Source organism: Periophthalmus magnuspinnatus, chromosome 14, assembly GCF_009829125.3.
Source record: "Periophthalmus magnuspinnatus isolate fPerMag1 chromosome 14, fPerMag1.2.pri, whole genome shotgun sequence".
Classification (NCBI taxonomy): Eukaryota; Metazoa; Chordata; class Actinopteri; order Gobiiformes; family Gobiidae; genus Periophthalmus; species Periophthalmus magnuspinnatus.
In genome coordinates, this window is record NC_047139.1 from 3,456,720 (window position 1) to 3,481,990 (window position 25,271).

The following is a 25,271-nucleotide window of genomic DNA, read 5'->3' on the forward strand; positions in this document are numbered from 1 at the left end:
TGAGACACACAACACACAACAGACACACAACAGACACAGGACACACTGTGAGACACACAACAGACACACAACAAACACACAACTGCACAGAGGACACACTGTGAGACACACAACAGACACACAACTGCACAGAGGACACACTGTGAGACACTGTAAACCCAAATATAAACATTAATAACAAACAAATCGGGCGACGTCTTTCTCCGATCTCACTCCTGTTAGCGTTAGCGACAGGTTTGATTGACAGCGTTGCTAAGCGCCTGCTCCCTGTTACACCAGTGAAGCTTTACCTTGAACATCCTCGCTCCTGATTGGCTCTTTAGTTGCTATGACACTCGTGGTCGTAATTCCAAATATGAAACTCGGCTCCAGATTAGCCGCTATAACTGCTAGCCTCGATTAGCTTCATTTGACTCGTCTTTTTTACGCAGTCTCTGGCTTCAGCGAACGTGGGACTTTTATTCAACAACTACCTAAAGTCTAAACAGAAAAAATAGCGTTTTTTTTGTTAGAAAATGAGTAAAAACGAGTCAGAAAAACATTGAATATTACAGAATTAGACGTGTAAACGAGAAGAAACAGATTAGATCCATATTATTTCTCTACTATATTATTATTTTCAGTTTTTGCAGTGTCCATCCCCGTCGTCCCAGCGTCCATCCCTCTCTCTCTCTCTGCCCCCTCATCCATCCCTCTCTCTCTGCCCCCTCATCCATCCCTCTCTCTCTGCCTCCTCATCCATCCCTCTCTCTCTTCCGCCCCCTCATCCCTCTCTCTCTCCGCCCCCTCATCCCTCTCTCTCTCCGCCCCTCTGCGCCGGCGTCGGTCCGACAGAAAATGGAAATCTTTGTGTGTAAATTGGATTTGGGCTGATGGGCGTCGGGGCAGAGGCGCTCGCTCTTTCACTGGAGGGGCATTGATTTGGACGGCGGGTCACTCCGTTTCTTCGTCGCTAGCGTCTTTTCTGGCGGCGCGTCGAACTTTCTACTGTATCTCAAACGCTCCGACGCTCCCAAGTCTGTCACTTATTTCTATTAACTCGAGCACGACTGTGATTCATGTGACAAAATCACCAGAAAGACGAGTTTTTCTCACTGTTTTGATCAAAGTGTGAACTAGAACTACATCAGAGTCTAGTTTTAGTTTATTTTTTAAGTTTATTTTTTTAATTATTTTAAGCTTTTTATCTATTATCTTGTTTTGTATGTCCCTTTTTCCTTCTGTTCTTTAACTGTGGGACGAATAAAGATCTGATCTGATCTCTGTTCTACGGGTAAAAATCAACTAAACCAGGACTAAACCAGGACTAAACCAGGACTAAACCAGGACTAAACCAGGACTAAACCAGGACTAAACCAGGACTAAACCAGGACTAAAACAAGACTAAACCAGGACTAAACCAAGACTAAAACAAGACTAAAACAAGACTAAACCAGGACTAAACCAAGACTTAACCAGGACTAAACCAGGACTAAACCAGGACTAAAACAAGACTAAACTAGGACTAAACCAGGACTAAACCGGGATTAAACCAGGACTAAACCAGGACTAAACCAGGACTAAACTAGGACTAAACCAGGACTAAACCAGGACTAAAACAATACTAAACCAGGACTAAACCAGGACTAAACCAGGACTAAACCAGGATTAAACCAGGACTAAACCAGGACTAAACCAGGACTAAACCAGGACTAAACCAGGACTAAAACAAGACTAAACCAGGACTAAAACAAGACTAAACCAGGACTAAACCAGGACTAAACCAGGACTAAACCAGGACTAAACCAGGACTATAATACTACAATAGGTCTGATTTAAAAAAAATAATTACGTGACGACACATTTACGTCTCAACAAACCCACAGACCCATGTGACTCACTCGAACGGCTCGCTGGGGTCGTCCGGCTGCAGCTCCGACGGGATGGGGATCCGTTTGTAGTACATCTCCCAGTCGAACGCTCCCCTCATGGCGTCTCCGGCCTGAGTCTCGTAGCCGAAGTTGTCGTGGTCGATGACGTCGATCATGGGACACACGATGGTTTTTCTGTTCGTGGCGATGCGATCTGAAAACCAGCGAACACACGCAGAAACGGCGTCACGAGAAAGACGCGGAAATGTGTTAAAGCTTCATTATGTAACATTTCATTTATTCATAGATATGTTCCTTTGGTCTAGAATGTTCCACAGCACTGCAACAAACATCAATCTAAACAATTATAGTTGTTTTTTTAAGCTAAAAACCTTGAAAATACATGCATTCTTACGCAGATCTGACCTGTCACTTGTCTCTCTTGGCAATAAGCTTGTCTTATCTCCATGGAGACACCACCAGACCAAATTAGAAGTCTTATCTGTGGAGTGGCAGCCCCGATCCTTTGCATTTTGAAACATTAAAAACACCTGTACTTGGTTAAAAGTTTAATGCCACGCTACGGATTTTAGCATTAGAGGAACAGCACCAACATCGCCATGGAGACAGGAACAACCACAGACTGCGTACAGAAGCGACTGAGTGAGCGTGACGTCGCCCACAGCGTTCAGATCCGGTCAAATGAAGCTAATCGAGGCCGGAGCGGTTATAGCGGCGAATTGGGAGCGCAGTTTCATATTTTGAATTCCGACAGCGAGTATCATAGCAACCAAAGGGCCAATCCAGAGCGAGGATGTTGAAGGTAACGCCTCTTTCTGCCTGCAACACTGGTTTAGTAGGGAGCGAGTGCTTAGCAACGCTGTCAATCAAACCTGTTGCTAACGCTAGTGGGAGCGACCTCAATGAAAGAAGGCGCCTGATTTGTCTGTTATTAATGTTCATGTCTTGATTTACGGACAAAATAGTGAAATAAAAACCCCAGGATCATGTAGAGGGTTAATACGAACATTTAAGAGCAAAATGACGAGTCTGACAGCAGCAGTTTTTCAATAGAAAGAGAATTGGAGCCAGAGTCGATGGAGCCAGAAGTGCGCACACGCTCACTTCCTGTTTGGAGCGCGGCGGCTAGCAGGTTAGCGACGTCCATTTATATAAACAGTCTATGGGCACTTTACAAACCACCAGTACTACCTCTACTCTGCAAACTACTACTACTACTACTACTACTACTCTGCAAACTACTACTACTACTACTCTGCAAACTACTACTACTACTACTACTACTACTACTACTCTGCAAACTACTACTACTACCTCTACTCTGCAAACTACTACTACTACCACTACTCTGCAAACTACTACTACTACTCTGCAAACTACTACTACTACTCTGCAAACTACTACTACTACTCTGCAAACTACTACTACTACTACTACTCTGCAAACTACTACTACTACTCTGCAAACTACTACTACTACTCTGCAAACTACTACTACTACTCTGCAAACTACTACTACTACTACTACTCTACAAACTACTACTACTACCACTACTCTGCAAACTACTACTACTACCACTACTCTGCAAACTACTACTACTACTACTACTCTGCAAACTACTACTACTACTCTGCAAACTACTACTACTACTACTACTCTGCAAACTACTACTACTACTCTGCAAACTACTACTACTACTCTGCAAACTACTACTACTACTCTGCAAACTACTACTACTACTACTACTCTGCAAACTACTACTACTACCACTACTCTGCAAACTACTACTACTACTCTGCAAACTACTACTACTACCACTACTCTGCAAACTACTACTACTACCTCTACTCTGCAAACTACTACTACTACCACTACTCTGCAAACTACTACTACTACCTCTACTCTGCAAACTACTACTACTACCACTACTCTGCAAACTACTACTACTACTACTACTCTGCAAACTACTACTACTACCACTACTCTGCAAACTACTACTACTACCACTACTCTGCAAACTACTACTACTACCTCTACTCTGCAAACTACTACTACTACCACTACTCTGCATACTACTACTACTACTACCACTACTCTGCAAACTTAACAATTTGTACAGCTGCGACTATAAACTACTGTATTTTCTGGAGTATAAGTTGCACGAAAAAATACATAATAATGAAGAAAAAACATATAAGTCGCACTGGAGGATAAGTCGTATTATAATAGTAGAATAAGAAAGTATTTTTGATGTTTAAAGTGTATTTTAATACTTTTTAATAAAGCCTGAATGCAGTTTCAGTCTGGAGTGTGTTACTTTTCTACTAAATATTTCAAGTACATGGAAAACTGGACTAATGCACATTAATATAAGTCGCTCTGGAGTATAAGTCGCAACAGCCAAAAAATGCATAATAATGAAGAAAAAAACATATAAGTCGCATTTTTGCAGCTAATTTATTTTACAAAATCTGAGCCCAATAACAGACATTTTATCTTTAAAGTCAAGTTCTAATAATAATAATAATAATAATAAAATATAGAACAACACGCTAACGTAACACATCTATATTTATTCAGCGACATGAAGCACAGACAGAACTGAACACGTGTCTGGTTTGTTAACGTAAGATATTAACAGTTAATCAGATAAATAAAGTGTAAAAAACAAGCAACAAGTTTACTCTGGATCTCACTAAATACGTGAAATTATATATTTTAAGTAGTAGTGATGATTATAGACGTGTTAATGTCTTACTTGCTTGTTTTATTAGATTTTATTGTTTTATTGGTAATTGTTTTATTGCTTTTATACACATATTTATTATTATTATTATTATTATTATTATTATTATTATTATTACTATTATTTATTATTATTATTATTATTACTATTATTTATTATTATTATTATTATTATTATTATTACTATTATTACTATTATTTATTATTATTACTATTATTTATTATTATTATTATTATTACTATTATTATTTATTATTATTATTATTATTTTATTTATTATTATTTTAATTTTGCTATTTGATTCTAGTCTAAACGTTGATTTACTTAATTAGTTGTTGTTGTTTATGTATTTGTGCAGCACTTTGGAAACTGCATTTGTTTGTGAAATGTGCGATGTAAATAAAGTGGATGGGATTGGAATGTCGCTCCACGTCGTGCAGCTCTCCCAGCCGTAGAGCTTATATGGACCGCACTTCCACACTCCGGTTTATATCCACACATCTCCGTCGTTCTGCCCTAAACCTCAAACTGGAGCAGCACTTGTGTCTGACGGTGCTTCAGTGACACTTCAAACTGCCGTGGCCTTTTCTCACCCTCTAAAACCCGACGCCGCTCCACTCGAGAGAGACTTGAGATTCAAATGTGAGGCCGAATGTGAAAAGCGTGGATTTATCCGTCCGCCTGGTTCGCACGCGCAGACGCTTTTCAGAGCATTTTGTAAACGTCATTTCTGGGGATTTTAAGCGACAAAGACGAGCTGAGAGTTTGTGAAGTTCAAAAGGAGCAAAGGCAACGACGGAAGAATCGATCAAAAACACAGAGGAAATATTTATATAGTTTTACAGAAGAAAGAAGATTAAACCAGGACTAAACCAGGATTAAACCAGGACTAAACCAGGACTAAACCAGGACTAAACCAGGACTAAACCAGGACTAAACCAGGACTAAACCAGGACTAAACCAGGACAAAACAAGGACTAAACAAGGACTAAACTAGGACTAAACTAGGACTAAACCAGGACTAAACCGGGACTAAACCTGGACTAAACCTGGACTTTGAAGTACTTTGTGCTGTATACATTTATCGTTCAGTTTATGGAAGTGCAGTTTGTACATTTTGTACATTTTGTACAGTACATTTTGTGTGTACATTTTCTTTGCCAAAGTGGGGACATTTTTGTATTTTTTATGTAATAAGGTCATATTTAAATAAACCTCTGTGTGATCGGGACCAGTCGAATCACAAGAAACACTGCACAACATCAAAAATGGTACAGAGTTAACATTATCATCATCACCATGGAGACAAGCATGTACCCCACCTGGCAAAGTTACTGGTCAGATCTTTGGAGAGACAATCCCAGGAGACTACATGTATTTTCAAGGCATTTCTTAAAACAATAAACACACTGAATAAAATAAATGTAAAAGTTTAATGTCATATGTACGAGCAGATGGTGCGTCGTCTTTAAACAGCCGGTACGGTTCCCTAACTATCAAATCTATCAAATAACTGTGGTAAATAGTTTTGCAGGAGACAAGTGGCAGTTTGTGAAGAAAAGTTGAGAAAAAAGTTGAAAAAAACACAAAAAACAGAAAGTAGCACTGAAGACTAAACAGGACCCGCTCTATCAATATTATCACACAAAAGTCCATCAAAACTGTACGGCGTCTCTATCAAGCTCCCCGTTTATACCACTCTGCTCACACTGGGGGCACTCTACATGTGTCTCTACGGTGAAACGTTCAGCAAACACAGTCAAAAAACGTTTTAAGATGGTCTGAAAAATACTAAATGGATGGGCCTGTGATCAATCTGAGAGTTTATAGTTTAATTTTCAACAAAAACATGATTATGACTAACTGAAAAACTGTTGGCTAATGCTAATGCTAATGCTAGCTTGTGACTGTAATGTTATTTGAGAGCGACTTGTTTAACGGCACGAATCAGATCACCTGTTGTAGTTCCGGCTTTTACGCAATTTCTAGTCAGATTGTGTTCAAAATAATAATAAAATCAGATTAAAGTCTAACAGAACTTCAGACAGAGCAGTGCCTCCAGTTAGCATCACCCACAGGGAATGTCAAACTGCAAAGTCTCAATTCAATTCATTAAAGCGTCTCTACGTGTTTTTACATGGAGTTGAATACGTTGTATAAGCAGCTGTTACGGTAAAAGTGAGACATGCCATGCACGCGTCCGTGAACCAGGAAGTGTGCCGTTAGCTTGCTAATGTTTGCTAGCATAACAGTGACAGCAAAACTCCGCTCTGGCCTCTAAAAAGTAGCGACACACGTTTATAAACTCATCAATAAAATAATTACAATGCTAGGAGATGTATCGTTGTTCGAATAGCGAGTTGCAGTTCTCTCACCGAGCAGCAGGGGGAGCCAGTCGACAGTGAAGAGACTTTGATTACGTCCTAACCACTTCCTGTAGTTATCGCCGTAGCAGTGATCATTTATAAAACCTTTTAGAAAATGACATATCGTCGTTCGAGTAGCGAGTTGCAGTTCTCTCACCGAGCAGCGGGGGGAGCCAGTTGACGTTGGCCTCGCAGTGGGAGTCGAGGAAAGTGATGACTTGTCCTTTGGCGGCGGCGGCTCCGAGGAGTCGCGTCCGGATCAGACCCTCTCTCTTCTTCGTCCTCAGGATACGCACTTTAGGAAAACGCACCATGTACTCCTCCAGCGCCCCCTTCAGGTGTTCTGGGGACACACAGACAATAAAATTAACAAAAAAAAATGCTGTGCTTAGACGGTAGAAGGACCGATCAAAGCCAAAAAGTGGACATATTTTTTCATCCATGGTAAAAAAAAATATATATTAGATGTTGATTTTCAGATTGCAGGGTATATTGCCTGAAATGTTCCACAGTATGGCATTAAAATCTATGTTGTATACTACTTTAAATGTAAAAAAAACAGCTTGACAAACAGGTCCGGGTGGCGTAAAAACTGCTTGTCGTCATTGAGATAGTTACCGTAAATTTCTGACTTTTTCCCCCTGCGGCTTATACAACGACGCAGCTAATTTATAGATTTTTCGGGCTAACGTCCACCGTGGGGCGCTCTCTAGCAGTAAACGCGAAAGTGAGACAGACGCGGGGCAAGATTACGCGCTGAAGAATACGCTAGTTTTGATTTTGAACTGTCAATTTGCCGATCGCGCGCACTCTTTTACGATAAAGTCAATGGATCTGGCGTCAAAAAGAAGGAAATGGAGCCACTGCACGTAAGTTTGGCTTAAATGAATCGATGGCGCGACGTTGGAGGCGGCAGCGGGAAGAATTTAGTCGATGTAAAAAGACGACAAAAGCTTCAGAGGAAATAATAATAATAATAATAATGATAATAATAATAATTTCTAATCCTGCAGGTGTGTCCATTACGTTGATGTCGCGTTGGGGCTGATTTTCAGGCGCAGTTTGAAAAAAAAACGCGTCTTAAATCAAAACTCAAAAACCCTCCGTGTACCGTCTTTCTGTGTACCATATTTTCCGGACTATAAATCGCACTTTTTTTTCATAGTTTTTCTGAGGGTGCGACTTATATGTGAAATATGTTGGTTTTTTTCTTCATTATTATGCTTTTTTTTTTGGGCGAATGGGACTTATACTCTGGAAAATACAGTAAATATCTAACTTTAACATTACAACATATTCGTAAAATGCGGCTTATATTCAGGTGCTAAAACTAAAAATAAACAGAGGGATGATTGGGGAAAAGAAGAAATAAAGAAGAAGAAATAAAGAAGAAGAAATAAAGACAGTTTTTATACAGTCAATACGTGGAGGAAATTAGGGCATAGATGGACAAAATGTATTTTCTTTTCAAATTTAGCGGGTGCGGCTTATATTCAGGCGCGCTCAACAGTTTAATGCCATACAGCGGAACATTCCAGGCACAGCAATATCATCTCCATGGAGACAAACAGCTGGCAGATTCTCCACCGAGTTACACAGTGCATCTTTAGCCGTAGGTAGTTTTCTTTTATATTCCTTTAGAGCAGCGGCGTCAAACTCATTCTCGCCGAGGGCCACGTCAGCAAAATGGCCGCCATCGAGGGCCAGATGTGACTGTGCGGCAGAGTAAATGTCACTAAATGTAAACAAATGTCATGTAAAATAAATGTAATTACTTTTTTAACTTGTTAAATGACGGTTTCTGTGATAAACTGACATTTTTAAAAGTGTGTATCTGGTCAGAACCTTCAGCTCTGCGTCAAATTCGTCCTTTTACAGACTTTTAATTATTGGACAGTTTGTTGTTTTTCTCGCAGACTCACTTTTGCGTACGTAGCTCCGTGTTTGGAGTCAAAATGTCGTCGTAGACTGTACCGACCTCGCCTCAAAACACAAAAAAACACACAGGTTTTTCTCCTCAAAGCACAAACTTGTCTTCACCTTCACTTTTCTTCCTCCAAACTTCCTTCCACGCCGACAATTTTCCTTTTCCTGAACATTTTGTGATGATTATTTGCAAATATTTCTCAGTTCCACTTGTTGGGAAAATCTCATTAGTTTATTATCAGTGCAAACGTTAAAGCAGCACAGACTGATTTTAAAATGACAGTCACGCCTTTTAATTTATCTTCTCGAGGGCCACATAAAATGACGTGGCGGGCCGCATTTGGCCCCCGGGCCTCGAGTTTGACACACGTGCTTTAGTGTATTACAGACAAGTGACGTTAACGGCGTAAAAACACGTCCCCTTTACGCTCTTTTACGACATTTTTTTTACATTTACAATCCATAAAATCAAGCACAAATCCTTTTATCTGACGCGAAGGAACAGCCTAAAACGTTTAAATTACGATTTGCTCCTTTGGCGACATTAAAAGTAATCGCCGTCTCCCGATGATCTCCGCGTAACGGGCTTTTCGGAAGAACGCCGCGCGCGCTCCTACAGATAAAACCGCGGAACGAGCCAGGAGAAAAACCCAGCGCCAGTTCTGAAACACCACGGAAACGCCAGCCCTAACTAATGTGCGTAATAAAAAGTGCGGTTTTGTGTTTCTTCCAAAAGGATCAAACGCGAAATGAAGTTAGTTTAATGTGTCGCTATTACAAGAGACATCTGCCACCACAGAAACAAACTGCCGGCGGCGATAAACATAACCGCGTTTTTCCTGGCTTCACGGGACGCTCGGAAAAAACATCTGTATCCAAGATTGCCCCCCCGAGACAAAAAGACGACAATTGTGCAGAAAGGAAACGATTTTGGATCAAATGGAGGGACTCGGATTTAAACGCGACGCAGGGAAAAAACACCACGCTCGGATAATGTGGCCGACGAAACCGACTCCGCGTTTTTACAGCTCAGTCGTAGAGTTGAAGTCGTCAAACTGAAGCGACGGAAGAGTTTGAGCCAAATGGGTTTGAAACTAAAACTAAACAGAAGGATTATTGAGGAAAAGAAGAAATAAAGACGGTTTTTATAAAGAAGAGAAAACGTGGAGGGAATTAGGACTAAACCAGGACTAAACCAGGACTAAAACAGGACTAAACCAGGACTAAACATGGACTAAACATGGACTAAACAAGGACTGAACCAGGACTAAACCAGGACTAAACAAGGACTGAACATGGACTAAAACTGGACTAAACAAGGACTAAACCAGGACTAAACAAGGACTAAACCAGGACTAAACCAGGACTAAAACAAGGACTAAACAAGGACTAAACCAGGACTAAACCAGGACTAAACATGGACTAAACAAGGACTGAACCAGGACTAAACCAGGACTAAACAAGGACTGAACATGGACTAAAACTGGACTAAACAAGGACTAAACCAGGACTAAACAAGGACTAAACCAGGACTAAACCAGGACTAAACAAGGACTAAACCAGGACTAAACCAGGACTAAACAAGGACTGAACATGGACTAAAACTGGACTAAACAAGGACTAAACCAGGACTAAACAAGGACTAAACCAGGACTAAACCAGGACTAAACAAGGACTGAACATGGACTAAAACTGGACTAAACAAGGACTAAACAAGGAATAAACAAGGACTAAACCGGGACTAAACCAGGACTAAACCAGGACTAAACAAGGACTGAACATGGACTAAAACTGGACTAAACAAGGACTAAACCAGGACTAAACAAGGACTAAACCAGGACTAAACCAGGACTAAACAAGGACTGAACATGGACTAAAACTGGACTAAACAAGGACTAAACAAGGAATAAACAAGGACTAAACCGGGACTAAACCAGGACTAAACCAGGACTAAACAAGGACTGAACATGGACTAAAACTGGACTAAACAAGGACTAAACCAGGACTAAACAAGGACTAAACCAGGACTAAACCAGGACTAAACAAGGACTAAACCAGGACTAAACCAGGACTAAACAAGGACTGAACATGGACTAAAACTGGACTAAACAAGGACTAAACCAGGACTAAACAAGGACTAAACCAGGACTAAACCAGGACTAAACAAGGACTGAACATGGACTAAAACTGGACTAAACAAGGACTAAACAAGGAATAAACAAGGACTAAACCGGGACTAAACTGGGACTAAACTGGGACTAAACTGGGACTAAACCAGGACTAAACCAGGACTAAACCAGGACTAAACCAGGACTAAACAAGGACTAAACAGGGACTGAACCGGGACTAAACCAGGACTAAACCAGGACTAAACCAGGACTAAACCAGGACTAAACAAGGACTGAACCGGGACTAAACAAGGACTAAACCGGGACTAAACCGGGACTAAACCGGGACTAAACCGGGACTAAACCGGGACTAAACCGGGACTAAACCAGGACTAAACCAGGACTAAACAAGGACTGAACCAGGACTAAACAAGGACTAAACCAGGACTAAACCAGGACTAAACAAGGACTAAACCGGGACTAATCTGGGACTAAACCAGGACTAAACCAGGACTAAACAAGGACTGAACATGGACTAAAACTGGACTAAACAAGGACTAAACCAGGACTAAACAAGGACTAAACCAGGACTAAACCAGGACTAAACAAGGACTGAACATGGACTAAAACTGGACTAAACAAGGACTAAACAAGGAATAAACAAGGACTAAACCGGGACTAAACCGGGACTAAACTGGGACTAAACCAGGACTAAACCAGGACTAAACCAGGACTAAACAAGGACTAAACAGGGACTGAACCGGGACTAAACCAGGACTAAACCAGGACTAAACCAGGACTAAACCAGGACTAAACAAGGACTAAACAGGGACTGAACCGGGACTAAACCAGGACTAAACCAGGACTAAACCAGGACTAAACCAGGACTAAACAAGGACTGAACCGGGACTAAACAAGGACTAAACCGGGACTAAACCGGGACTAAACCGGGACTAAACCAGGACTAAACAAGGACTGAACCAGGACTAAACAAGGACTAAACCAGGACTAAACCAGGACTAAACAAGGACTAAACCAGGACTAAACATGGACTAAACCAGGACTAAACCAGGTCTAAACCAGGACTAAACAAGGACTGAACCAGGACTAAACCAGGACTAAACCAGGACTAAACAAGGACTGAACCAGGACTAAACCAGGACTAAACAAGGACTGAACATGGACTAAAACTGGACTAAACCAGGACTAAACCAGGACTAAACCAGGACTGAACAAGGACTAAACCAGGACTAAACCAGGACTAAACCAGGACTAAACATGGACTAAACATGGACTAAACCAGGACTAAACCAGGACTAAACCAGGACTAAACATGGACTAAACCAGGACTAAACCAGGTCTAAACCAGGACTAAACAAGGACTGAACCAGGACTAAACCAGGACTAAACAAGGACTGAACATGGACTAAAACTGGACTAAACCAGGACTAAACCAGGACTAAACCAGGACTGAACAAGGACTAAACCAGGACTAAACCAGGACTAAACCAGGACTAAACCAGGACTAAACATGGACTAAACATGGACTAAACCAGGACTGAACAAGGACTGAACATGGACTAAAACTGGACTAAACCAGGACTAAACCAGGACTAAACATGGACTAAACATGGACTAAACCAGGACTAAACAAGGACTGAACATGGACTAAAACTGGACTAAACCAGGACTAAACCAGGACTGAACAAGGACTAAACCAGGACTAAACCAGGACTAAACCAGGACTAAACCAGGACTAAACCAGGACTAAACCAGGACTAAACATGGACTAAACATGGACTAAACCAGGACTGAACATGGACTAAACCAGGACTAAACCAGGACTAAACCAGGACTAAACCAGGACTGAACAAGGACTAAACCAGGACTAAACCAGGACTAAACCAGGACTGAACAAGGACTAAACCAGGACTAAACCAGGACTAAACCAGGACTAAACATGGACTAAACATGGACTAAACATGGACTAAACCAGGTCTAAATGCTGTCTAGATGCTGTTGTTTTGCTTTAAACATTTGCAGTCGGATATTGAACTCATTATCTCCATGGAAACAAACGTGCCCCACAAGACAAAGTTACTGGTCAGATCTGTGCAGAGGTGATCCCAGAAGAATGCATGATTTTCAAGGCATTTCTTTAGCAATAAAAACATGTAAGGATATAGACTGAAACATGTTTAAAGGCAAACTGTGGAACATTCTAGGCCAAGAGGTGACGTCTGTGTGGAGACGATGATTCTCTGTGGAGATACATTTAAAGCCACACTGCGGAATATTAAAGTGAAAGGAACAACATTTCCAACAACAGGCCACTCTTCAGGACAAATACAAATCAGTTTTTTGGAGGTGTTCAGAGAAAGTTTGCATGTTTCTCCAAATAAAAAACAAAACAAACAACAAACAAAATCTTTTACTTTTTGTCTATTTTTGGGATAAAAGTTACGCAGTGGGGCTTTTCACATTGAGGTGATTTTTGCATCAGTCTGTTCTAAACTCTGATGCAGCGAGTTTGAAAGAGCCGCAATGACACGTGTCAGTGTGAGCCTCAGGAAACACACACAAGTCAATATGAAACACAACACACACACAGACGCACACAAAGACACAAAGACACACACAGACACAAAGACACACACACAGACACAAATCAATAGAAAACACAACACACACACACAGACGCACAGACACACACAGAAACACACACACAAAGACACAGAGACACACACACAAGTCAAAAGAAAACACAACACACACACACAAAGACACAGACACACACACCCCCACAGAGACACACACACACAGAAACACACACACAAAGACAGACACACACAGACGCACAGACACACAGACATACACGCAAATACACACAGAGATACAGAGACGCACACATACACAGACAGCTCATCCGCACACACGTACACAGACATAGATCATACACACACACACCCCCACACACAGAGACACACACACACACAACTTATCCACACACACACAGCACTCAGAGCTGATCATCCACACACACAAACACACACACGTATCACCTGGAGTCTTGTTTTTTTTTGTTTTTTTTTAATACCTGGGCTTAAGTTCAGAGCTGTGGGCGGGGACAGGTGAACTTTACAAACCTCACACACCAGACGACACAAATCTGCTCAAACACACAGAGAAATACAACAACTCTGAGTAACTTAACGACGAGTGAACACATTTAAACACGTCCAAAACCTCATTTAAAGACGACTGTGCGTAATGTCTCACGTTTAAGCGACACAAACACCTGACAGACACGCTTTAAAGCCACACCCCGGAACATCACGCTCCTGATAAATAAACACCTCTGAGTACCTGCGTGCGAACGAGCGTCTCCGTGGCGCGGCGCGTTCACCTGCAGCACGCCGCTCTCTGCGTCGGGTTAATGGGGTCTCAGCCTCTGCGTGTCCTGGATTCGCTCTCTAATAAAGAGTAATGTGTTTGCCCACGTCGGCGCCCGCTCATTACGGAGATTTATGGCCGGTAAACCAGAAGAAGCCTCGTTCCCATTTACCGGCGCAGACTAAACGCTGGTAATGAGGCGCTGTGACCCCCCGCGCCCTGTCTCCTAACTCAGACGAGGGTGGTGTCTAATGCCTGCAGAACCGCGGCGATCCCGGGCAGAACGGGAGATTAATGGGAGTATTATTGAGGGGAAATATGTCCCGCGGGGCGATCGGGACAAGGACCTCGTGTTTAGAGACAAAATTAAAATGGAAGTAGAAAATCTCGCGTTGCAGAATGACAGCGTGGATTTCTCCCCCCGTGTACTTGTGGTTTCGTGAAAAAAAACTTTAGGTGTGGGGTTAAAAAATTAGCAAAGCGACTTAAAAATATATATGAAGTGTGTACGTTTTGAATGGAAGTCAACGGACCCCAGTGACGAGAAGAAAACTTTAAAAATACACCTGGATTTAAATGAACTGGAATGGATTCTGATTCGCGGGTCAGTCAGAGTACTGTGTCGTGAGTAGTTGGAGTAGTAGTTATAATACTTTCACACACAGTTGTATTTAGGATTAAAAACAGCGTCGAGTTTGGAGCTGGATTTAGATTTTTGCCTCTAATACTCTGCAGTTTGAAGTGAACGATGCCTCATAAAGTACTGCAATGTGTACCTTTGGTTTTAGAAAAGTAACTGTACTCTGAATACCACCGAATGAAAAAGTATCTGTATTTGGTATATATACTGGTATCTGTATCTGTACTTGGTATTTATACTTCTATCTGTATTTGGTATTTATACTTTTATCTGTACTTGGTATTTATACTTTTATCTGTACTTGGTATTTATACTTTTATCTGTACTTGGTATTTATACTTTTATCTGTACTTGGTATTTATACTTGTATCTGTACTTGGTATTTATACTTTTATCTGTACTTGGTATTTATACTTTTATCTGTACTTGGTATTTATACTTTTATCTGTATTTGGTATTTATACTTTTATCTGTATTTGGTATTTATACTTTTATCTGTATTTGGTATTTATACTTTTATCTGTACTTGGTATTTATACTTTTATCTGTACTTGGTATTTATACTTTTATCTGTACTTGGTATTTATACTTGTATCTGTACTTGGTATTTATACTTGTATCTGTACTTGGTATTTATACTTTTATCTGTATTTGGTATTTATACTTTTATCTGTACTTGGTATTTATACTTTTATCTGTACTTGGTATTTATACTTTTATCTGTATTTGGTATTTATACTTTTATCTGTACTTGGTATTTATACTTTTATCTGTACTTGGTATTTATACTTTTATCTGTATTTGGTATTTATACTTTTATCTGTACTTGGTATTTATACTTTTATCTGTACTTGGTATTTATACTTTTATCTGTACTTGGTATTTATACTTGTATCTGTACTTGGTATTTATACTTTTATCTGTACTTGGTATTTATACTTTTATCTGTATTTGGTATTTATACTTTTATCTGTACTTGGTATTTATACTTTTATCTGTACTTGGTATTTATACTTTTATCTGTATTTGGTATTTATACTGGTATCTCTACTAGTATTTGTACTTTTATCTGTACTTGGTATTTATACTTTTATCTGTATTTGGTATTTATACTGGTATCTCTACTAGTATTTATACTTTTATCTGTACTTGGTATTTATACTTGTATCTGTACTTGGTATTTATACTTTTATCTGTACTTGGTATTTATACTTTTATCTGTATTTGGTATTTATACTTTTATCTGTACTTGGTATTTATACTTTTATCTGTACTTGGTATTTATACTTTTATCTGTACTTGGTATTTATACTTTTATCTGTACTTGGTATTTATACTGGTATCTCTACTAGTATTTGTACTTTTATCCATGCTCTTATCTGGTGTTTATATAGTGAAAAAAAAAAAAAAATCTAATCTGTAACTGGACAAAAGTTTTAAGAAACTAACACTAAAACTTTTTGCCCAGTTGACATATTTATTTATTTACTTATTTATGTATTTACTTATTTATTTATTTATGTATTTACTTATTTATTTATTTACTTATTTATTTACTTATTTATTTATTTATTTACTTATTTACTTATTTATTTACTTATTTATTTATTTACTTATTTATTTACTTATTTATTTATGTATTTACTTATTTATTTATTTATGTATTTACTTATTTATTTATTTACTTATTTATTTACTTATTTATTTATTTACTTATTTATTTGCTTATTTATTTATTTGCTTATTTACTTACTTATTTATTTATTTATTTATTTACTCTTTCACACCTGGACGACTGAGGGGCCACACACACATCTACACCTGAACACAGTTACGTAGTATTAGCGTACAGAATACACATTTGCAGTACATGTATTCGGTTACTTCACTGATGGACACATTCCCATCAGGTTCTACTCTATAATCCCCGTGTTTAAAATAATCTGACACGTGTGACAGTTTATCACTAAAAACATTTACTTTTTTGCTGAACACCATCATTTTAACGGCTGTGACATAATAGTGGCTCATAAGTGTGAAATCACTCATGAGGGGCTTGAATGACTGTGCTAAGTGTGACCCGGGCACAGAGCACACGCAGGTTCGCACAATTAACCTATTTTATTTATTTTTCGTTAACTGTTACATAAGAAAAGTGAGATCCGTGTCATTTCAGTTCAATCTATTCAGCAAAAAAACGTCAAAAAAAAGTGCAAATTCTTCTGTTTCTGTTTGATTTTTATAAAAACTGCGTGAAGTGAATTATGGATTTCACACTTGGTGCCATTAATGTTGAAGAGAAATTAATCGTGGTATTTATTTTTACTTATGACGTCCATTCAAAAAAGTTTTCAGTTCTGATACTGATACCGATACTTTGGCTTTAAGTATCCGCCGATCCCCGATATCGAGTGAAACGAGGACAGAGGCCGGACGTCTATTTTATTTCCGTTAAACACAAACAGCAGATGGTAAAAGTGTCCAAATGAGTTTTATACGTGTCATTAATCATTTAACGTAACAACAGAACAGCTTTTTAATACAACACTTTCATATTCTCAGAGGTTTTGGACAAAAATTGGCCAGAAAATCAAGTGATTGAGCCGATTTATAAAAAACAAAATGGATCTTGGCTAAACTGTTTTCTCAGGAGCCAATGATGTTTATGTTTGTTTTGGTTTTTATTCAATTTTTCCCATCGAAATTTAAGTAATGTCCTCTGTCGAGTCCACAAGCACAGAAATATCACACACACACGTACACACACACGTACACACAACACACACATGTACACACACCCGTACACACACACAGAAATATCACACACACACGTACACACACACCCCTACACACCCACATGTACGCACAACACACACATGTACACACACACAGAAATATCACACACACAGATGTACGCACACACATGTACACACACAAATGTACACACAACACACACATGTACACACACACATGTACACACAACACACACATGTACACACAACACACACATGTATGCACAATACAGATGTACACGCACACACATGTACACACAACACAGATGTACACACAACACACATGTACACACACACAGAAATATCACACACACACGTACACACACACATGTACACCCCCACATGTACACACACACAGATGTACACACACACAGATGTACACACACACATGTACACCCCCACATGTACACACACACAGATGTACACACAACACAGATGTACACACAACACAAACTTATCACATACAATTAAAAATAGCTGTTACATCTATAAACCATGTTGTCTCGGTGTGTCTCGGTGTGTCTCGGTGTGTCTCAGTACGTCTTGGTGTGTCTTGGTGTGTCTCGGTGTGTCTCGGTGTGTCTCGGTGTGTCTTGGTACGTCTCGGTGTGTCTTGGTGTGTCTCGGTGTGTCTTGGTGTGTCTCGGTGTGTCTTGGTGTGTCTCGGTGTGTCTTGGTGTGTCTCGGTGTGTCTCGGTGTGTCTTATCACCACTTGTCCCTCCTGTATACGTAGGGTCACTATGTCTGTCTTGAATTAAATAAAATAATCCTGTGTCCACTCACATGACCAGTGTCCTCTTGGCACATCCTTATTCAAAACTCAACTTAAACTCATGAAACACATTTGTATTTCGGTGACATGAGGCGACCTCCCTTTGGGCAGATCTGTTGGCTCCTCTCAGTTTGTGGACAACAGCAGGTGTTAATGAAACCTGCGCCTCTCCAGACACTTTCTCATTTACAAAGCTCGCTCCAATTAAACAGAACGGAGCGGAACAGTAAAGACGAACCGTCTGTGACGCCGCCGTCGGCCCCAAGTCTCACCGCAAACGACGACAGAGAGCAGCAAGAGCTTTGTCCACGGACTCTTTAAACTTTTATTTCAGATCATTTAAAGTTTGGCAGGTACAGTTTACAGATATTTAAGCACTATAATCAAGTGTTGCATGCTAGGCTAAAAACACAGACTGTATATATAAATGGACATAGCTAACGCACTAGCCGCCGCGTTCCAAACAGGAAGTGATCGTGGGCGTGTTTAAATGTTCGTATTAACCCGCTCTACATGATCCTGGGGGTTTTATTTCTCTTTTGGGTCTGTGAATCAAGATATGAACAGGCTAAACCAGCAGTGTGGGCATGAAGGGGCTTTACCTTCAACAGCCTCGCTCCTGATTGGCTCTTTGGTTGCTATGATACTCACAGTCGGAGCTCCGAACGTGGAACTCGGCTCCAGATTCGCCGCTATAACTGCTAGCCTGGATTAGCTTCGTTTGACTGGAGCTGAACGCTGTGGGTGACGTCAACACTCACTTAGTCCACTTCTTTATACAGTCTATGGCTACAGCACTGCTGAATGTCTCTCTCCCCGCTCTTCACCCCAGTCTAAAAACATGCTAACCCCTGTATAAAGCAAACGGCTAATTAAAATACCAAAGTCGAGGCTAGCTAACAGTCTAACTAACAGGACCAAACAACGTGAATAAAACAGGGTCAAAGTCCAGAACGGGTCAGACTCAAATCAGGGATCGGGGGCCTAGCAACGCTGTCAATCAAACCTGTTGCTAAGGCTAACAGGAAAAAATGCACCTGAATCGTCTGTTTTTAATGTTGAATGTATCTTGATTTACAGACACAATAGTGAAATAAAAACCCCAGGATCACGTAGAAGGTTAATACGAACATTTAAGACCAAAACGAGCAGCAGGTACAGAGAGAGGACACAGTTTTTCAATAGAAAGTGAATTGGAGCCAGAGTAGATGAAGTAAATATAGACAATAAACGATACAACTGAAACAAATTTATGACACTTTTATGGCACAATGAACCAAAAGAAGGACCACCCCCCAAAAAAGGTAAATCGTAAATCAAGAATATTGTTAAAAAAAATCATGAGCTGCAGTAAATAAACAGCAGAATTAAACACGTTAGCACTTTGTTTGTATCTATAATCCCCCAAAAATCCCCAGTAGTGCAAAGAAAACGTACACACAATAAAGAGACAAGTAGGTAGTGGATCCTCCTTCAGAAAAGTCACATACCGCGCTGTTAAATTCGAGAAAAAAAAAACGAAAATTGCTAATAGCGCTAGCATACTTAGAAGATTTATGGCGAGCCCCTGCGCCCATCGCTGTCACTGTTCTCGATAACACGTGGATTAATGGCACACAGTTAGAACGTCTTTATTTGTTTGCGCGGATGATAGGACGGGATCGGGGGTTCTCCTCCGAGACCGGCTGAATTATATCGGCGTGTTTTTTTGGGTCGGTTGCGGCGAGGAAAGAGATTACGGTTGGGACAAAAGGGAGTCCAGAAGAATCCATCAAAGTTAAGGAGCGGCGTGACACCCTCCATCGCTCTCAGCCTGAAGAGAGTCAAAGTGATCGCTCCGTCTGTCAATCACTGTCCCCAACTCGCAAAAAACACATTATTTTTTTGTGCCGACTACTGTAACTATAGCGCCCCCCCCTTCCCCGTAATCGAAAAAGAACATGGACTTAAGTCGGTAGAGTTTGGCGGTTCGAATCTTTGGCGTAGACTGTACAGTTGTCCCTCACTATATCGCGGTTTCGTGGATTTTTTTGTCCAATTTTACATGTTTTTTTTACAGTGTATGAACGTGCATTGTGTCGTGCGTCCTGATTGGCTGTTGGACTGTAGACCATTGTGTCGTGCGTCCTGATTGGCTGTTGGACTGTAGACCATTGTGTCGTGCGTCCTGATTGGCTGTTGGACTGTAGACCATTGTCCCTCAGTCTCCTCCGTGCCGTGTCTCCTGTCCAGTACAGAATGTGTTCAGACAAATTCACATAAACGCTGGATCACAGTGTGACTCTGAAGTGCTGTACGTTTGCGATTTGTGGCTCCAATTCACTTTACGCTGAAAAACTCTCAGACTCGTCGTTTTGGTCTTAAATGTTCGTACTAACCCGCTCTACATGATCCTGGTATTTTTTTGTGTCCGTACATCAATCAATTATGAACATTATAAACAGACAAATCAGGCGCCTTCTTTCCCTGAGGTCGCTCCCATTACCGTTAGCAACATTCCCATATTCGGAATTCTGACCGCGAGTATCATAGCAACCAAAGAGCCAATCAGGACCGAGGCTGTTGAAGCTAACATTTCCTCCCGCCCACACCACTGGTTTAGCAGGATGTCGGCGCTTAGCAACCCTGTCAATCAAACCTGTTGCTAACGCTAGCGGAACGACGTCAGGGGAAGGAGGCGCCTGATTTGTCTGTCATTAATGTTTATATCTCGATTTATGAATAAAACTGTGAAATAAAAACCCCAGAATCATGTAGAGCGGGTCGATACGAACATTTAAGACCAAAATGACGAGTCTGCGGAGTGAAAACGCGAAGTGAATCGGAGCCGTACGCGCGCCCGTGAACACTTCCTATTAGCAACGCGGTGGCTAACAGGTTAGCTACATCCGTTTACGCTTTCAGTCTACATTCACAGGCGCGTTTCGGCCCATTAAAAACACTATTTGAATATCGTTATCGAGCTGATGAGGAAATAAAAGCCGTGATGTTCATTTTCGCGAGTACTGCCTTAAGTGTCTCCGCTTTCGCCGAATCAATACTGAAATAAACAATGCCGTCGAGTCCGTTTCAGCCCCGAATGTGTCCGCCACAGCTCCATCTGACGAGCCCCGAGTGTCTTCCCTTATTGTGCTGGAGCTCAAATGCAGTAAAACCCATTTGATTGTGTAGCTGTGTATTATGTGGCACAGAGGCTGCAGAGAGGGGCCCGTGTGGTTATTACTGTGACAGGAGAATAAAGAGGAGACTGTGAGAGGCACAGACCAGACGCTCACGGAGGGATGGGGAACGAGAGGCACATCACGGAGCAAAAAAGTGGGTTATCTCCGGTTTCTGTGGACGTTTTTAGGCAAGGCAGGTTTATTTGTAATGGCACGACTCTCGACTCGTACGCAGAGTGATTCAAAGTGCAGAATGAGAAAGAGGTTAAAAGTGAGAATTAAAAGAGAAGAGGCAGAATGAAAACCTCTCAGTCACATGCACAGATAGACTGTTGTTTTAGTCCTGGTTTAGGCACGGTTTAGTCCTGGTTTAGTCCTGGTTTAGTCCTGGTTTAGTCCTGGTTTAGTCCTGGTTTAGTCCTGGTTTAATCCCGGTTTAGGCACAGTTTAATCCTGGTTTAGTCCATGTTTAGTCCATGTTTAGTCCTGGTTTAGTCCATGTTTAGTCCATGTTTAGTCCTGGTTTAGTCCCAGTTTAATCCTGGTTTAGTCCATGTTTAGTCCTGGTTTAGTCCATGTTTAGTCCTGGTTTAGTCCTGGTTTAGTGCCGGTTTAATCCCGGTTTAATCCATGTTTAGTCCTGGTTTAGTCCATGTTTAGTCCATGTTTAGTCCATGTTTAGTCCTGGTTTAGTCCCAGTTTAATCCTGGTTTAGTCCATGTTTAGTCCTGGTTTAATCCCGGTTTAGTCCATGTTTAGTCCTGGTTTAGTCCTGGTTTAGTCCATGTTTAGTCCATGTTTAGTCCTGGTTTAATCCTGGTTTAGTCCATGTTTAGTCCACGTTTAGTCCACGTTTAGTCCATGTTTAGTCCATGTTTAGTCCATGTTTAGTCCTGGTTTAGTCCATGTTTAGTCCCGGTTTACTCCATGTTTAGTCCATGTTTAGTCCTGGTTTAGTCCATGTTTAGTCCATGTTTAGTCCTGGTTTAGTCCTGGTTTAGTCCATGTTTAGTCCTTGTTTAGTCCATGTTTAGTCCATGTTTACTCCATGTTTAATCCCGGTTTACTCCATGTTTAGTCCATGTTTAGTCCTGGTTTAGTCCATGTTTAGTCCATGTTTAATCCCGGTTTACTCCATGTTTAGTCCATGTTTAGTCCTTGTTTACTCCATGTTTACTCCATGTTTAGTCCTGGTTTAATCCATGTTTAGTCCTGGTTTAGTCCCAGTTTAATCCCGGTTTAGTCCATGTTTAGTCCTGGTTTAATCCCGGTTTAGTCCATGTTTAGTCCTGGTTTAATCCCGGTTTAGTCCATGTTTAGTCCATGTTTAGTCCTGGTTTAGTCAGGGTTTAATCCTGGTTTAGTCCATGTTTAGTCCATGTTTAGTCCATGTTTAGTCCATGTTTAGTCCTGGTTTAGTCCTGGTTTAGTCCATGTTTAATCCCGGTTTACTCCATGTTTAGTCCATGTTTAGTCCTGGTTTAGTCCATGTTTAGTCCTGGTTTAGTCTTGGTTTAGTCCATGTTTAGTCCTTGTTTAGTCCATGTTTACTCCATGTTTAGTCCTGGTTTAATCCATGTTTAGTCCTGGTTTAGTCCATGTTTAGTCCATGTTTAGTCCTGGTTTAGTCCCAGTTTAATCCTGGTTTAGTCCATATTTAGTCCTGGTTTAATCACGGTTTAGTCCATGTTTAGTCCATGTTTAGTCCTGGTTTAGTCCTGGTTTAGTCCATGTTTAGTCCATGTTTAGTCCATGTTTAGTCAGGGTTTAATCCTGGTTTAGTCCATGTTTAGTCCATGTTTAGTCCATGTTTAGTCCTGGTTTAGTCCATGTTTAGTCCATGTTTAATCCCGGTTTACTCCATGTTTAGTCCATGTTTAGTCCTGGTTTAGTCCATGTTTAGTCCATGTTTAGTCCTGGTTTAGTCCATGTTTAGTCCTGGTGTAGTCCATGTTTAGTCCATGTTTAGTCCATGTTTAGTCCACGTTTAGTCCATGTTTAGTCCATGTTTAGTCCATGTTTAGTCCATGTTTAGTCCATGTTTAGTCTTTACACATTCAGACTCTTTTATATTTGACCAAAGTTTCTCTGAACACCCGTCTCTGAGTCTCTGTGTTTTAACGATCGTAGTTTTGCCGTTTAGCTGAGGCTAGCGTTAGATGCTAATCACGTTTTGCTACATAAAAGCGTCTCTGTGCTCCAGTACCTTTGTCGCTGAAGTCGTCGACCAGGATGAGCTCGTGGATGAGCGCTGGGGGGGAGCGGTTCAGGACGCTGTGGACTGTTCGGAGCAGAGACGACCAGCCTTCATTATGAAACGGGATGATCACACTGGTGTTGGGAAGTTTCTCTGCGTACAGCTTCTTTGCACAGCTGAAAATACAAACACAGAGTTAGTCCTGCAGATGTTTTATTTCACCAACAAATAAGAAGAAAAGGAACGTGAATGACAACCAGCTCCAAGACGTTTTTGATGATTGACACATTCGAAAACAATTTAAGTCACAGTGGGATCCTTGGAACGAGACATTTACAACAAGACTTTTTTTTATTTTTTTTTATTTTTATTTATTTTTTTAGGTTTTGTTTTTTTTTGGAGGGGGGTTGTTTTGTTTGTTTTTTATAGACATTCCCGCTTGTTTTATTTTGTTCGTTTTTGTTATTTCTTTATCTTTTTTTTTCTTTGGGGGGGGGGGGGGGGTTGTTTTGTATTTAGTTTTTTAAGGATTTTTTTTGTTTTTTTGTTTTCTTTTTGTTTGAGGTTTAGTTTTTTTGGAGGTTTTTTTTGTTTTGTTTTTTTTTTTAGAGGGGACGGGATTTTTGAGGGGGGGGGGTTGTTTTCTTTTGATGTATTTATTTATTTTTTTGGGGTGGGGGTTGTTTTTTTCCATTTTTTGCGGGGAAGGGATTTTTGAGGGGGGGAGGTGTTGCCTTCTTTTGTTTTTTATTTTATTTATTTATTTTTTTGTTTTGTTTTGGGTTTTTTAAGGATTTTTTTATTTTTATTTTTTTTAGTTTTGTTCATTTTTGGGGAGGGGTGTGTTTTTTTTGTTGTTTGTTTTTTATATTCATTTATTCATTATTTATCATAGACATTCCATCTTTGTTTAGTTCTTTTCATTAAAGCTGCTCTCTCACTCCTCTGGTGGGGTGGTCTGCAGTCTTTTAATGCCATACTGTGGAACACTCCAGGCCAAGCAAAGGAGGCAGAAATGTTACACACTGCACTTTAAATACAATTATATTTCAAGTTCACATTTCCAGTGGTGCTAAACCCGCATTGGCTCAGAAATGCTCCCGACTTTGAAACCCTGTCAAACCCTCACAATTATTTTCCCGAATAAAAAAAAAAACCGTCAGATTGTGGCCGTGTGAATTCAAAAGCGCTGATTTAAATTCCAGACACTTCTTTGGCAGCGCTGAGCTCATTCAAACAATATTAAGATCTAATGAACCGCGGCCTCGTGTCTCCGTCTAGACACTGCTCCAAAACTGA

At 40.4% G+C, this 25,271-nt stretch overlaps 1 protein-coding gene across 2 annotated transcripts in view; it reads right to left on the reverse strand.

Annotated features, from left to right (window-relative positions):
- The window catches only part of LOC117381576 (polypeptide N-acetylgalactosaminyltransferase 10-like), a 131,084-nt gene that overhangs the window by 20,243 nt on the left and 85,570 nt on the right, over nt 1–25,271 (reverse strand). For both annotated transcript variants that reach the window (XR_008648940.1, XM_055226636.1), the window contains exons 4-6: nt 23,982–24,148; nt 7,140–7,325; nt 1,881–2,064 (exon numbers count right to left, since the gene is read on the reverse strand). Coding sequence is in view for 1 of the 2 variants with exons in the window: in XM_055226636.1 (XP_055082611.1) it covers nt 1,881–2,064; nt 7,140–7,325; nt 23,982–24,148 (537 nt within the window). In the remaining variant the exon portion in view is untranslated. The remainder of the gene's footprint in view (nt 1–1,880; nt 2,065–7,139; nt 7,326–23,981; nt 24,149–25,271) is intronic.